Source organism: Sminthopsis crassicaudata, chromosome 3 (assembly GCF_048593235.1).
Source record: "Sminthopsis crassicaudata isolate SCR6 chromosome 3, ASM4859323v1, whole genome shotgun sequence".
Lineage (NCBI taxonomy): Eukaryota > Metazoa > Chordata > Mammalia > Dasyuromorphia > Dasyuridae > Sminthopsis > Sminthopsis crassicaudata.
The window spans coordinates 313,510,242-313,524,395 of NC_133619.1; the positions used below are offsets into that span (position 1 = coordinate 313,510,242).

The 14,154-nt window shown below is 37.0% G+C and overlaps 1 protein-coding gene across 3 annotated transcripts in view; it reads left to right on the forward strand.

The window, feature by feature from the left end:
- The window catches only part of DZIP3 (DAZ interacting zinc finger protein 3), a 111,114-nt gene that overhangs the window by 77,301 nt on the left and 19,659 nt on the right, over positions 1 to 14,154 (forward strand). For all 3 annotated transcript variants that reach the window (XM_074301127.1, XM_074301129.1, XM_074301128.1), the window contains exons 17-21: positions 572 to 740; positions 3,103 to 3,213; positions 3,546 to 3,673; positions 10,644 to 10,712; positions 12,132 to 12,228. In XM_074301127.1, the coding sequence (XP_074157228.1) occupies positions 572 to 740; positions 3,103 to 3,213; positions 3,546 to 3,673; positions 10,644 to 10,712; positions 12,132 to 12,228 (574 nt within the window). The remainder of the gene's footprint in view (positions 1 to 571; positions 741 to 3,102; positions 3,214 to 3,545; positions 3,674 to 10,643; positions 10,713 to 12,131; positions 12,229 to 14,154) is intronic.

A 14,154-nucleotide genomic window follows, 5' to 3' on the forward strand; every position in this document is an offset into this window, starting at 1 on the left:
AATTTTAGAAATTTAGAAAGCTACTTAATCCTAAGGATAGGGAGGTGGTGCTAGAAGCTCATTGCCTATACTTAAAAAGAAAACTTACTGGTGGTAGAGGATGAATAATGGGGAGTGAGGAATCTGTATGGATGTTCTTCCTCCAATTTTTATGAATTGAATCAGGAAAAAAATGCAGCCTCCACTGGAGAGTATTGAAAGGAAGAGCCAGGTTTCAGTTAAGGTGAGAGGACAGTTAAAAAATTACCAATTGGAAATTATTGCATTGGGAGGTAGATTTTGTGCTATGAATAGATTTTAGATGTTAGAGGATTTGTAGACAATTTCCTACAAATGGTTTTTGAAACAGAATTTGGAATATTGATGTTTTAGAAGATGCTTGCAGGAAAGTCTTGTCTCATTTTTCAGAATAGTTAAAGCAGTACACAGCTCCCCCAGCAGAGTGTTGGTGTGCCCATCTTCCCCAGCTCCCAGCTTGTCAATCAGATATTGGGATGGTAAAATGATCAGGAATGTTTGGATGAAAAGTATTGATGAAAATTTTTAAATCATCTTAATTATTTCTCCATAGTCCAAATATCCTCAGAAAGGAAGAACAGGTGGAAAAAATTCAAGAACTAAATCCACAGTTGAGTAATGGACAAGAGAAACAGAACCCATGTGATCTCCTGCATGATCCTGCAGCTGACAAAGAACTCTATAACCCAGCTCATTCAGAAGTTCTAGACTTCCCTGATCAGGTGAGCCTGGCTAGGCCAGAGATGTCTGCTAATGGGAGGACTTAGCTCTACTTCTCTCCTTGAAAAGACATTTTTAAAACACTGTCTATAATATTTGTGTTACCTCTCCCTTTAAGCTAGAAGACAAACCCTGGGGCATTATCAGGGGATCAAATGAGGTATATGTCTTAATATTACTTTTCAAAATCCAGAAATTATATTTTGGATGCCAGGAAATTCCAGCCTCTGTGATTTACAGATATTTATTTTGAATTGTCAGTCACATGTATTCTAATGAAGGTTCAAAGTTTCTGGTAGATGATAGGACAAGGGATACAATTGTAGAGCACTGCAATTTTTTTTTTTTTATTTAGAATTTTTTTTCCCACAGTATATATGCATGAGCAATTTTTTTTATAACATTATCCCTTGTATTCATTTTTTCCAAATTATCCTCCCCTTCCCTCCACTCCCTCCCCCCGATGACAGGCAATCCTATACATTTTACATGTGTTACAATATAACCTAGATACAATATATGTGTGTAAATACCATTTTCTTGTTGCACATTAAGTATTAGATTCCAAAGGTATAAGTAACCCGTGTAGATAGACAGTAGTGCAAACAATTTACATTCACTTCCCAGTGTTCCTTCTCTGGGTGTAGTTATTTCTGTCCATCATTGATCAACTGGAAGTGAGTTGGATCTTCTTTATGTTGAAGATATCCACTTCCATCAGAATACATCCTCATACAGTATTGAAGTGTACAGCAACCTTCTAGTTCTATTCATTTCACTCAGCAACAGTTGATTTAAGTCTCTCCAAGCCTCTCTGTATTCCTCCTGCTGGTCATTTCTTACAGAGCAATAATATTCCATAACCTTCATATACCATAATTTACCCAACCATTCTCCAATTGATGGACATCCATTCATCTTCCAGTTTCTAGCTACAACAAAAAGAGATGCCACAAACATTTTGGCACGTATAGGTCCCTTTTTGAGCACTGTAATTTTTAATCCTGGCCTGGGGTGATCCAGGCCAATCCATTTCAATAGGTATTTATTTACATGTCACACACAGATGTCTTCTACATTGAAACCTCTACTTTTCTCCCATACCTTCACTTTTCAATCTCTAGTTATTCTAAGCACACTGGGAAACATTGAGCTCAAAAAACCTATACTATGTCAATAGGAGAAACAAGGAACAAACCAAAATCCAAAAGAATTTTAGAAACAAAATATTTCTTTATTTCAAATGGTTGGGAAGAATTAAATTAGAAATTAATTGCTAAAAAATAAAAGGATTTTTGTTCATTAAAAGGAAAAACAAGTGAAATTCCATCAGTGCAAATATCGTTAAAAGAAAGACTGCTATAAAAAAAGAGGCCATTTCCCTTGGGGTAACCTAATGTAATGGTGTTTTTTGATTTGATTAGGAAAAATTCTCTAAGACAACACATTGTAGAGAGATGTGAAGGGGCACTATAAATAAAGTTAGACAGAGTTGGAAGTCTTTGGCTCAGTTCCCAGGTGGGCTACCTTACCTGTGTAACCTAAGCAAGTCATGTTACCTAGAATGGCTCTATTTTGTCATCTCTAAAATGAAGGGGTTGGACTAGATAGTCTTGGAGGTCCTTTTCAGCTTAGAATCTACATCTTGTATAGTACACAACAGATGCTTTCTCTGGCTTGGCAGCAGTTTATGCTTTTAATGATATTACCTAATTGTGTATTTTTGGCACTTCAGCAGGTAAGATTTATGTTAACAAATGTCTTAATTAGGTAGAGTAAATGACAACATTAATAAATAATTGTAAGTATTTTTTTCTCAAAGACAATGTTAGAATCCCTTCCATGGGTAATTGTGGAATCAGTATATTAAGAATGGAATATGCTTAAGATATTCTATTAGTAGCCAGAATACTGGTGATTAATGGAATGGTATTTGTAGATGTGGATACATTAATACATTCTTGAGCATATTATCGTTAGTAGATACAACTGCCGTGATTCCCTGACTGATAGTGGTACATTGACCTAATGGTAATACTTTTCTTTCATTTTCAATTTTGATAACAGAACAAACCTCTTGAAAGTAGAGTATCATTGACAGCCTTGGCTATCACTTTGAGGATTAAATTGTGACTCTCTTTCCTCAGTAACATTATGAAATTGATATGCTTTCCCATTTAACAGTCACAACAACCATAAAAAGAAATCAGTGCATCAGAACACCTTTGGTTGACTCAGCATTGTCTTACTGCATCTTTAAATTTTCTTCTAAAAATTTTCCTTAAGTAAAAATCCTTTTCTAAGGGGGAAAAGCATCGTTTCAGCTGAACTAAAGCTCAGAGATACATTTCTTTCTCTTCTCAGGGCACAAGGAACAAACCAAGTATAAAACTTGTAAAAAGTCAAGAAGAAATTAGGGAGCAGCAGCAGCAGCAGCAGCAGCAGCAACTCTGGGAAGCACGGAGGCAATGTGCAGTAAGCAAAATTTCTTTTACTCATTCACTTTAATTCTGAGAAGAATCAGAGCATTTCACTATCAAGTCACTTAATCTTTTCTTCTCTGTAAAATGTAGCTAATGCTTATAAGACCTAATATGAGACTCAAATATGATAATACCTATAGTGTGTTAACTTTTCTTATAAACAAAGGTTGTTGTTATTCATCATATGTTATAATTTATTGTTGATTATATGTTATTATATTTTTATTATTATTTTTAGTAGTATTTCAACAGCATTTGCCGTTTCTTCCTTTTCTTGGTGCCCTGAATAGCATTATCTAAAATATGCTACTTTTCCTTTAATAGGACTTCAAAAAACAGTTGGAAGCCATGATTCTTCAGTGGCAACAGAAGCAAGTACAGATTAAAGACAAAGATAAAATCATTTCTGGTCTTAACCAACAAGTTTCTTCTGGAAACCACAAGGTTTGCAAGTAAGTGCAGGGAAGTGAAGGGAAGCCTTGGCTCTAATAGTTTCAATGCAAGACAGTCTCTAAAATAGGAAAACCACATGTACCCTGTAGGTGGCGCTGTGGCTCCACATGTTAGTGATTCTAAACCAGACTTGGGATCTCTTCAAAGCAAAAATAATCATAGAATTTGCCTTGCCAGCTGGATAAGGAGCTCATAGTCACTGATTGCTCTGTGCATCTGGTTTTTTATGTGCAGGGCAAGCCTAGTGATAATAGTTTTATTTATGGGGGTTAATTAGTTTTCAAGTTGTGACTCTTCTTTGTCTTATATGTGACTGATCATAGATTGTATCGTTTTACATGAAGGCAATTAAGTGGCTCAGTGTATATAGAACATTAGGTTTGGAGTCAGGGCTTTGAGTTCAAATTCAGCCTCAGCCATTTAGTAGCTGCTTTACCCTGCGCAAGAAGCATAAAACTCTGTTTGCCTTGATACACTAGAGAAGGAAATGCTAAAACCATTTCAGGTGTCTTCACCGAGAAAACCCCTTGGACAGTACTAGTGTGCTGTGCTCCACAGAGTCGTATACAACTGAATAATAAAAATCACTATAAATGTCTCTCTTGGTAGAAGCTTTCCTCACTGATATGATAAGAGTCAATTGAGCACTATCTCTTTTATCCATCACTGTGATTCACAAGGCTTGAACTGAGAGATTGAATCAAAATTGAATCCAGGAAGAGCAGCTACTTCCCATTCCCTTGCCCTTGCTGGCTTGAATTTGTACTCTTCTCAGTCTTTATTTCTCCAGCATTTTGACCTATGCCTTTTTACAGCAAGCAAAACGAATCATCTTTTCATACTTGCAAATGTAGAAACAAAGAACTTCACCCAAATAAACTTCACCCACAAAATATTACAAAATATTAGCATAGAGGTGTTAATTTGAGAACAGTTGCCCTTCTAGAGCTACATCAGGATGTATATTAAAAAACTGGAGCAAGACCTTTAGAAAAATGAGCTTTTTATGGATACCTTTTGTTTTTTCCATTATAATTATTTCTGGATCTACCTCTGCTTCCTTGATGTCTTATGTCAGTGAGCTGCTCTTTGTAATTTAAACCAAACCAAACCAAACCAATAAAGCAAAACCAAACCACTCAGCAGTTATATCTGAAACGTATGTAGTATTTTGCATCCAAAGGAAACCATCTCTCCCAGGAAAACAAGAAAGATACATTTTCTCATTTTTTCCTCTGGATTAATACTGATTGTTACAGTTAGTTATGCGTTATTTATCTTTGTTCATTCATCTCAGTGTAGTCTTTATGTTTATTGTTTTCCTGGTTTTTCTTATTTCAGTCAGTATTCATTCATACAGGTCTTCCCATGCTTCTCTGAATTTTTCATATTTTTTAATATTCTTATGTTACAATAATGTTCCATTATATAATGCTTACAGCTTTTCAGCATTCTCTAATAGAAAGGCACTCACTTTGTTCCCAACTTTTTGCTTTCACACAAAATACTGCCATGAATATTTGTCTCATATCTTTTTTTCCCCACCTACTTGGGCTATATAGGAACTCTGGATTAAAAGATGTAAACATAAATATTTAGTGAGTTTTCTTACTGAAATTCAAATCATTTTGCAAAAGAGTTGGAATAATTTGTAACTCTAATAATAAAGTTTAGTGTTTCTATCTTTAGACAGCACTGCAAACATTGATTGTTTCTTCTTTTTGCATTTTTATAGGGTAATGCTTTATATATAAAAATCTTCATAACTTCTATGCTATTGGGAGAGAGCTTGGGAAGGGATATGAATTGTAATTTTTTTCTTTCATATTAATGTTAAGATGGGTTGTGAAAAGAAGGAATTTGTCATAGCTGTGAGCTCTTAAATGAAATGTTTACTTCTCTGAGTCCAGAGAGATGCTCTAGACCAAACCAGTCAAGGCTAAAAAGAGAGGAGTGTTGAACGTGGCAAAACTCATTTTTGGATTCTCTGAATTGGTAGCATTAATTTGCTTAAATTCTTAGTATTCTTAGTATTTCAGGTAGTTCTAGTGGCCAAAAATCAGGGCTTGATCTTTTAGTCTGAATCCTTATTTAAATCTTAGAAATCTTAGGAAGGTCATTAAAGGTCTTAGAAATTGTAGTCATGAGAGAGAGAGAGAGATGTTCTTATGTGTCCCCCTTGATCTTTGTGGGGGGGGGATAGACCTGGGTTCCTAAAAATCTCAAACCCCTTCTGACCTCTGGGAGGGGCTTCACCCTCCTGTTCATAAGGGAAACACCCATAGTCGTCTTCACCTACAATTCAACTGGAGATCTTAGCTTGGGGCATCTCACCACCCTTTACTGAGTTGAAAATTAGTCCCTCAAACTCATCTGGAGATCTTTCCCTAGCTTCAGGCCACAAAAACCAATATAATCAAAGTCTGAAACCCCAAAACCTTTGCTACAAATCCTTTCAGGATTTGGCCTGCTGAGAAAATTATTTTCTCAGTGTAAACCCACCTTTGCTAAAACCTAGCTTCGCTAAATTCCTTTTGGAAAAGTCCACATGATGAGAGTTAGGTAAGGGGCAACCCCTTTTGGTTCGGCACAAGGATACATAGTTAAATGCAGTCTAGTAGCGGCTCAGAGCCCCCTGTAAAGGAATTTACAGGCCCGAAAACCTAGATTGATAAAAAGATTTATTATAGGGGTTTGGAAGTAAGGGTAAAGGTAGAAAGACACCAGGGCCAGAGCTGGCGCTGGGTGGACAGGAACCCTTGGCATGACTGACATAAGAATGCCATGTTTGGGCTCCTGCAAAAAGTGGGTTCCAAGGTTCCCCTTTTTATAATCTTGAAGGTGTGGAGTCCCAGGCTCCTGGCTAGTTTCAGCCAGGGTTAGCATTGAATAGAATTCAGAGGGTTTTTAGATAAGGAAGAAGATGCTTGTGGGGGTTGGGGAAACCTGAGCAGATAGTGAGGGACTGGGAAAGCCCAAGTTAACTCAGATCTGGTGGGGACTGGGAAAGCCCGGATATCAAAGGAATTCAAAAGAGTACTTTTGACCAGGATTTATGAATCAAAGGTCCTAGCTTCTTCAGCCATGGGGTTAGGGGGGGTTGGGAATCAGAAAGGAATCTTAAAGGGACCTCAACCCCCATCACACTGAGGTTTTTGTTTTTTTGTTTTTTTATTTTGCTACAAGTCTTAGACTTCCCAGATTCTATAGTGCCTGTCCTCTCAGGCATCCCTGGAAAGGTAGAGAGGTGACAAATTCACTGATTATTAAGGGGTGTTTCTGTTAAAAATGCAAGAATTCTCAGTCTGGGCATCCCCAGCCAAGGAATTCTGCTTTAGTGTAGAGCTTCTGATAGCCCAAATCTTCCTGGGTGTTTGGGTGTCCCATCTATAGAATAGACAACAGCAAGAGAAGGCTTACAACCCAATATAATGAAAGGCTGAACCCCAAACCGTCACAAATTCCTAATCAGGAAAGCCCACTGAGGAAGTTATTTCTCAGTGTAAAACTATCTTTGCTAAAAACCTATCTGTGCTACAAAACCTTTTAGGATTTGGCCTGCTGAGAAAGTTTTCTCAGTGTAATAAACCCATTTTTTGCCACATACCTCTCACCTGCATTCATTCGGGATTGAGAATTCTTTTGCAAAATCTGTGACCAGCCAGGGGATCTCTCAACCCTCATTTCTCGCACTTCAACTATAGGAAAGTACAAGTTAAATTCTAGGAATGCCTGGAATAGAAGATTTATATGTAGATACTAGGAGGACATAAGGTTAGGTATACTGAATTAGAATAAACTTCTCAAAGACTAATAATGGATTTTAACCAAAAGAAAGGAAACAACAGTCTTAGGGATGTGTGGGACAACCACTACTAACCCAAAATAATTCAAATAGATGTTTTTCAGAGCCAGAGCAGAAAACAGTTAATTCAATTCGTATGTCACCTTCACCCCTGATCTGGGGAAGTGAGGTAAAGGACAAGCAATGGAGTAGGGCTTTTTATACCCTTAAACAACTTTATCACATCTTGTGCCTCAGATGTCCCTGATTTAGTATTCCATCCTTACAGTACAAGAACAGGGGGACTATAGGTTACAAAGCAGTTTGTGTGAAATTAAACAATGGTACAAAAAGGGAGAGGATTTCCTGGAACTCTAGCCCCATACTATGGCAGGGGTGAGTTCTCTGAGAAGGCCTCACAGAACTCACCCCTGCCATAGTATGGGGCTAGAAGAGAAGGCCTCACATCCATCCCACATAGAGATATAGCTTTACTTTTTTTTTTTTTTCCCCTCCTGGAAAAAACCTTAGATTTGGAACCAAAGAATCTAGATTTAAATTCTAGCTTTGTTTTGGCCTGGTTATTTTCTGACAAATTAGTTGATATTTTTGGGCCTCAGTTTCCTTGTCTGCAAAATAAAAAAAAATTGGACTAGGTGATTTTTGTAAAGTTTTTTTTTCCGCCTAATTTGTATAATCTATTAAGCATCTACTTATAGTATATGCCTATATTACATAGACTCTGCAAAGGAAGTAGAATGCAAATTTTCTTCCCTCAAGGAGTCTACAATCTAATTGTCAAAACAAGGAAATCACAGATTGAAGCCCTGGGGGGAGTGAAGTCACATGCTAAAGATCACTCATTTAATTAGAGACAGTCCCAGAACACAGATCTTCTGACTCTCAGGCTCCAGCTATGTACTATATTTTTACCCACTCTAATCCAAAATCCATTAAATATAATAGTGAAATAATGGAAACACCCAGAGAAAGGGTAAAAATATAACTTTTGAGACTTTTCTACTTTCCTACTATTTATTTAGCTCCTTAAAATGGTAAAACTTATATAATTCTCTAATTAAGAGAATGAAACCTTTCTTACTGAGACCCTTTTCTTCCTCTCTGCAATCTCAGTCCATCACAGCCTCCTTTTTCATTTCTGAAAAGCTTAGAGAAAAGGTGGATTGACAGACTCAGAAATGTAGGATGAGGCAAGCCTGCTGAACTTTAGAGTTCCTTGTTGTAAGGTTCTGAGAGCATACTTTATAGTTTCAATAATTTCTATTAACCAAAACTCTGTGCATCTTGAGGGCCCACATGTATCAGATTTTCAGGAAAAAATAGTCTTTATATCTCCCTATTAGTCAACTTAATAAGACAAAGGTAGAAACACACTTATGAATAGGGATAGAAGTTGCAGCAGAAAGAAAAGGAATTTAAGAATCAAACAATAGATGTGTATAAAGTACTTACTATGTGCCTGGTACAGTACTAGGCACTGGTAATACAAAGACAAAAATTGAAACCATCATTACATTGCTCTACAGAAGCTTACATTTTAACCAGAGGAGGCAAGATGTGCGCACACAATAAATACTAGGTTTTTTGGGTTTTTTTTGGAGGAGGGAGGCACTAATGCTTGTGGAGAAAAGTCTTCATGTAGAAGGTGATTTGGGGCTGAATTTTGAAGGAAATAAAGATTTCTTAGAGGAAAAGGCAAGACCAAACTGTGTTTAAGCTTTGTGGATGCCCAGTAGCATGAGGACTGAAAATGACTATCTGGTGTGAGAGAGTAAGAAGACCAACTTAACTGGACTGTGGAATGGGAGAAAGGGAGCAATGAATAACAAATCTGGAAATATAGGTTGGGGCTGTGTTGTGAAGGACTTTAAAGGTCAGAGAATTTTATATTTGATCCTGGAGGCAATAGAAATCCATAAGAGTTTATTCAGTAGGGGGATGGCATAGTCAGACCTGCATTTTAGGAAACTTACTTTGTGAGTTTGCAGCTTTGTGGAGATGATATTGGAGAGGGGAGTAGAGATGATAAGGGTCTGAACCAGAGTGGTGTCCATGTAAATAGAGTAAAAGGAATGGATGCTGGAGATGTTACGGAGGTAGAAACAGTGAGATTTGGCAACTAATTAGTTACATAGGGTAAGGGAGAGAGAATAATTGAGGATAAAGTTGAAGTTGTGACAAGAGATTGTAAAAATGGTGATCCCATCCATCAGAATGGGGAAGTTCGGAGAGAAATAGGTTTGAGAGAAAGTTACCTGTTTTGCATGTGTTTTGAGTTCTAGTTGTAGCTAGAACTTATGTTCAGCAGATAGGGAATGATATATGGGACTAGAAGAAAGGAGAGAGACAAGGCTTGGATTAGTGGCATTGAGGGAGCTGCAGAGTGACGTTAGCCTGTGGGAGTTGATGAGGTCACCAAATAAGAGAGTGTAAAGAGAGAAAAGTATCTGGGATGGATGATAGGATTTGTATCAGGCAACAAGCCACTTTTTTAATCACTCTATAGTTTTATGTTCTATTCTTGTAAATAAACTTTAAAAAACTTACCAGCACATTTATAAGTTTGTCCAAATTCTTCAACATGTTCACCCAGGGTTCTTACATTTACTCAATGGAATTGACTGTTAGTACAGCACCAGTGCCATGGGCTTGTATTTTAAGTTTTAATTAAAATTCTTACTTGCCTACAACACTTTCAGGCCCAACCTAATTTTCTCTAGACCCTAGCTCTTGTCTAATTTGCATGGTTTGACATATTGTCTTTCTTCTGAGGGACTTAAAATCCTCAATCTTCATAGGAGTTTTGGAGCATCAAAAGATGCTATTTCCATTTTACTAATGCAAAAGCTGAAGTCCAGAAAGGTGACAGTCATTCTCCCATGGTCCCTCTGGGATCTATTTGTTAACTTGGGAATACAAAGCAAGTCTATACTTTTCTACCTTGTTGGCTTTTTTTTTTTTCCTGGGGAGTTTTGAAAAATGGAAGGGTAAAAAACCTTGTAAGAAGGACTATTTCAGGTAGAAACCATGTCCATTTAAATTTCAAACTAAAAATGATGTTTCAAGTGGATGTACTTTTTATTCTTTATGAAATACAAAGCCATTCCAACTTTGATAATGAGTGATCATTTTTACTTTGGTGATATTATCTTTCATTTTCCTAGATTACAGCAGGAGATTCAAGCTAAAGATTCTGAAATCAGGAAGCTTAAAGAGAAACTTGCTTCAGAAAGGTATATTTTATAACTTCACTTTTTGCTTTGAATAATTATAAAATTCTTTGAGATTTCATTCAAGCTGTCAAGGACTTGTATTAGGACACGGAAACACAGATAGATGAAATCATTATAAAGTAGGTGACCAGGATTGTCCATTGAGAGTCCAGCTCTTATGAGCATGTACAGTGTCTCCACTGACGTCTCCCCATGGACTTTGGAGGATGTGCAGACATTCTGTAACTGGGTTCTAATTTTCTGGTCACAATGAATGCTCATGCTCTAAAATCCCTGTGGGAATTTCATCAACTGAACATGCTACTTATATTTATATATGTATGTATATGATATGTTAATACGAACACACACCTGTGTGTACATGCATATATTTATGTGTGTATATTACACATACACATATGTTATATGTTTTGATATATGCTATGATTTCAGCAATGTAGAGAACTCTAGGTGAGGGAACATTCTTTAACAGTGTAGCTTAGCAACTTTCAGGCAACTTAAAATCTTAGAATTGCCTGGAGGTAGTGAGGTGTTAAGTGATTTATCCAACATCACACAACTGGTAATTCAATGATGAATTAATTCCTCTAGCCTGTATTTAATATATCTGACTATTTCACACTTTACTCCAAATACTTATATCATAGTGTATCTTGATTTTCATTAAGAGAGCCATCCTGAGTTCATGTGTTTATCTTAAGAAAGCACGGAGATGATTTTTAGATGCTTGTCAAATAAAATGTAAAATATTTGTACTGTATGATAAGAACTTTAACTATCCTAGTCTATCATTATAAAGAAGAACTAAAGAGAGAAGAGCTATCATATGGAGTAATGATTTATCTTAAGATAAAGGAGATAAAATTAATAGCATTTTTCACTTAAGGTCTTCATTAGGGACATTCTTGGTTTACTGGATAAAGAATGCTGGGCTTTTGGGAAAATACAGTGGAATGAGTTAAACTGATATTCAGTCCCGCTAAGTTCCTTTGAGTCCACAATGCATGTCTGTGCATGTATACACATACACAAGGGTCTACTATCACTGAAATAATCAATATAGGCTTTTAAGTTATGACCTAAAGGAATTGAGAAGAGGGATAATCTTTTGTTGCTCTTGTCATTGAGATGGAAAATATTTTTAGAAATTAGGTTTTGTGGAAGATCATTTGCTTTCTGGGAAAACAATCTGTGGAATTCAGTAAGATATTAAACTGTTTGAAAGCAATTCCCAAAATCTTGACAATGGATACCTAAATCCTGTTGGGCATTGCTGCTGCTTCACAGAAGTGGGGAGTGGGAGAGTGACATTATACAGCCTCTGCCTTCACCTCTGTGAGGCCATCCCGTGGTTGGCATGCAGTCTGTGCTGAAAACTCTCCTTATGGTTTAACTCTTGTTTTTTTTTTCATATTTTAGATCTCAATGGGAAAGGGAGAAAAATAAGCTGGAAGCTAAAGCAAAGAAGTGCTTGAGCAAGCTGAATGGAGAAACTAATAGAGCTATAACAGCAGAGGTAAAAAAAAAAAAAAAGGAAATAAGAAAGTCTTAACTGAACTTTGCTTATTGCCACACAGTTTAATATAAAACTCATATTGCCATTAATACAATTAAATACAGTAATCCAATACATAATGCCCTTAATACAATTAAAAAAAAAAAACACTTGAGGACCGACCATAGCTCCAGCTCATGGGTCTGGGTGGTTGCAGGCTCTTTGCCTTATCAAAAAATGAAGCAGAAATCCCTAGTAATGATGCTCTTGACAAATGTTTTTCAAAATTAATCCAAGTTATTTCTCTGTCATCACTTGATCCTTGCTGTAATGCAACATGTTCCCTCTTTGTATCTGTAGTCTTACATTTCCACATCAAGCAACTAAACAATGCGTCCCTGAATGCTAACTTCCAGCTGCTATATCTTCCACAGTGCTTTTCACACCAAAATGAATAAAGCATGGGGTAGCTTGATTTTGCAGAAGAGCTATTAATAATAGTACTAGAATAAAGTACTCTTAATGGAAACATATTACAGAATCACAGATTTCAGAACTGGAGAAAGACTTAAGAGCTATCTAGTCCAATACTTATTCAAAAAAAGGTATTCTCACTACCACATACTCACTGAGTCTTCTACTTGAAGAATTACAATAACAACACATACCATGTTTGTTCTTGTGACTTTCTGGGCTAAACATATCTATTTCCTATTCCTTATGACAGTATCTTACTTAAAAAGAAGTTTCATTTTCTTTTCTGACTCTTTTCTAGGTTAAATTTCTCCACTTAGGTCACTTTTAATTTAAGTATTTTTATTATAGATTACTTAGCCTGTTAGAGGATTTGAAATAGAGATTGGACTTATTTCATGGGTAGAGAAAACTCCCACATGCAGAAATGCATTCTACTAATGTAATTATTCATCTTCTCTGCAACTGCTAGTGTTCTAGAGTTGATAACACTGAATACTAAGAGCATAGTACTTAAATGATTCCCAGAGTCCCATCACTAATATTTATAGTGTTTATTAGAAGCAGGACTTGAGCTCTGGGGTCTTCCTGACTTTGAAGGCCACTCTATTCACTATGCTCTGTTTCCTCTACCAAACTTGATATTTAGTAAAATTGTAGTCATCAGAGAACTGCATGGCTTTACTCCATCATGGAGTGTCTGTCAGATGTGCATGATGAACTAGAAACCATGGTTTGCTTTGTGTTTATGATGAGGTTTGGATCCCTTTGATTCCCAGTCAGGGAACCAAATGACAAGGTTTGGTGCAGGACAGAGAGTTGTGGGAAGTCCTCCTGGTCAGCACAGGTCTTTCATAAAATAATTTATGAACCCAAAAAGTTAGACTGGCAAAAAGAAGATTATTGTCACTGAGAAGTCATCCTTTGCTAGGAGGCTGACTTCCTCAGTGGCAATGTCCCCACAAAGAAGTAAAGGTCTAGCAGAGGAGTCCTGGCAAAAAGATAAACAAGGAGTATAGAGAAATCCTAGCAGAAAGATAAAGAGAGGTTAATGCTGAGAAAAGGGTGTCTTTTCAGCGGGCAGGGGGTCCTCAAAGGCAGCTATGCCAAGGAGAGGTCCCTTGGCCTGGCATGTTCCTCCTTCCTTCTCAGAAGGCAGGGTCCTAGAAGCAGAGCAAGCTGCTTTGGACCTTCTGCAAAGTCCTGGCAGAGAGATAAAGGGGAATTAATGCTGAAAAGAGAATATCTTCTCAGCGGGCAGAGGGTCCTGACAGGCAGCTATGCCAAGGAGAGAGAGGTTCTTTGGCAAGGCATAGTCCTGCTTTTAGGTCCTCTGCAAAGAAATGAGCCCCAAAGCTGCTCTTTTAAAAGAGATTTGAGACTGAAGTTTTAATTGAATGAGGTTACTGCCCCCAGACCTAGATTTCCAGTAAAATGGGACCATTAACTGGGAGTGGTCCTGAGCCAATCTTC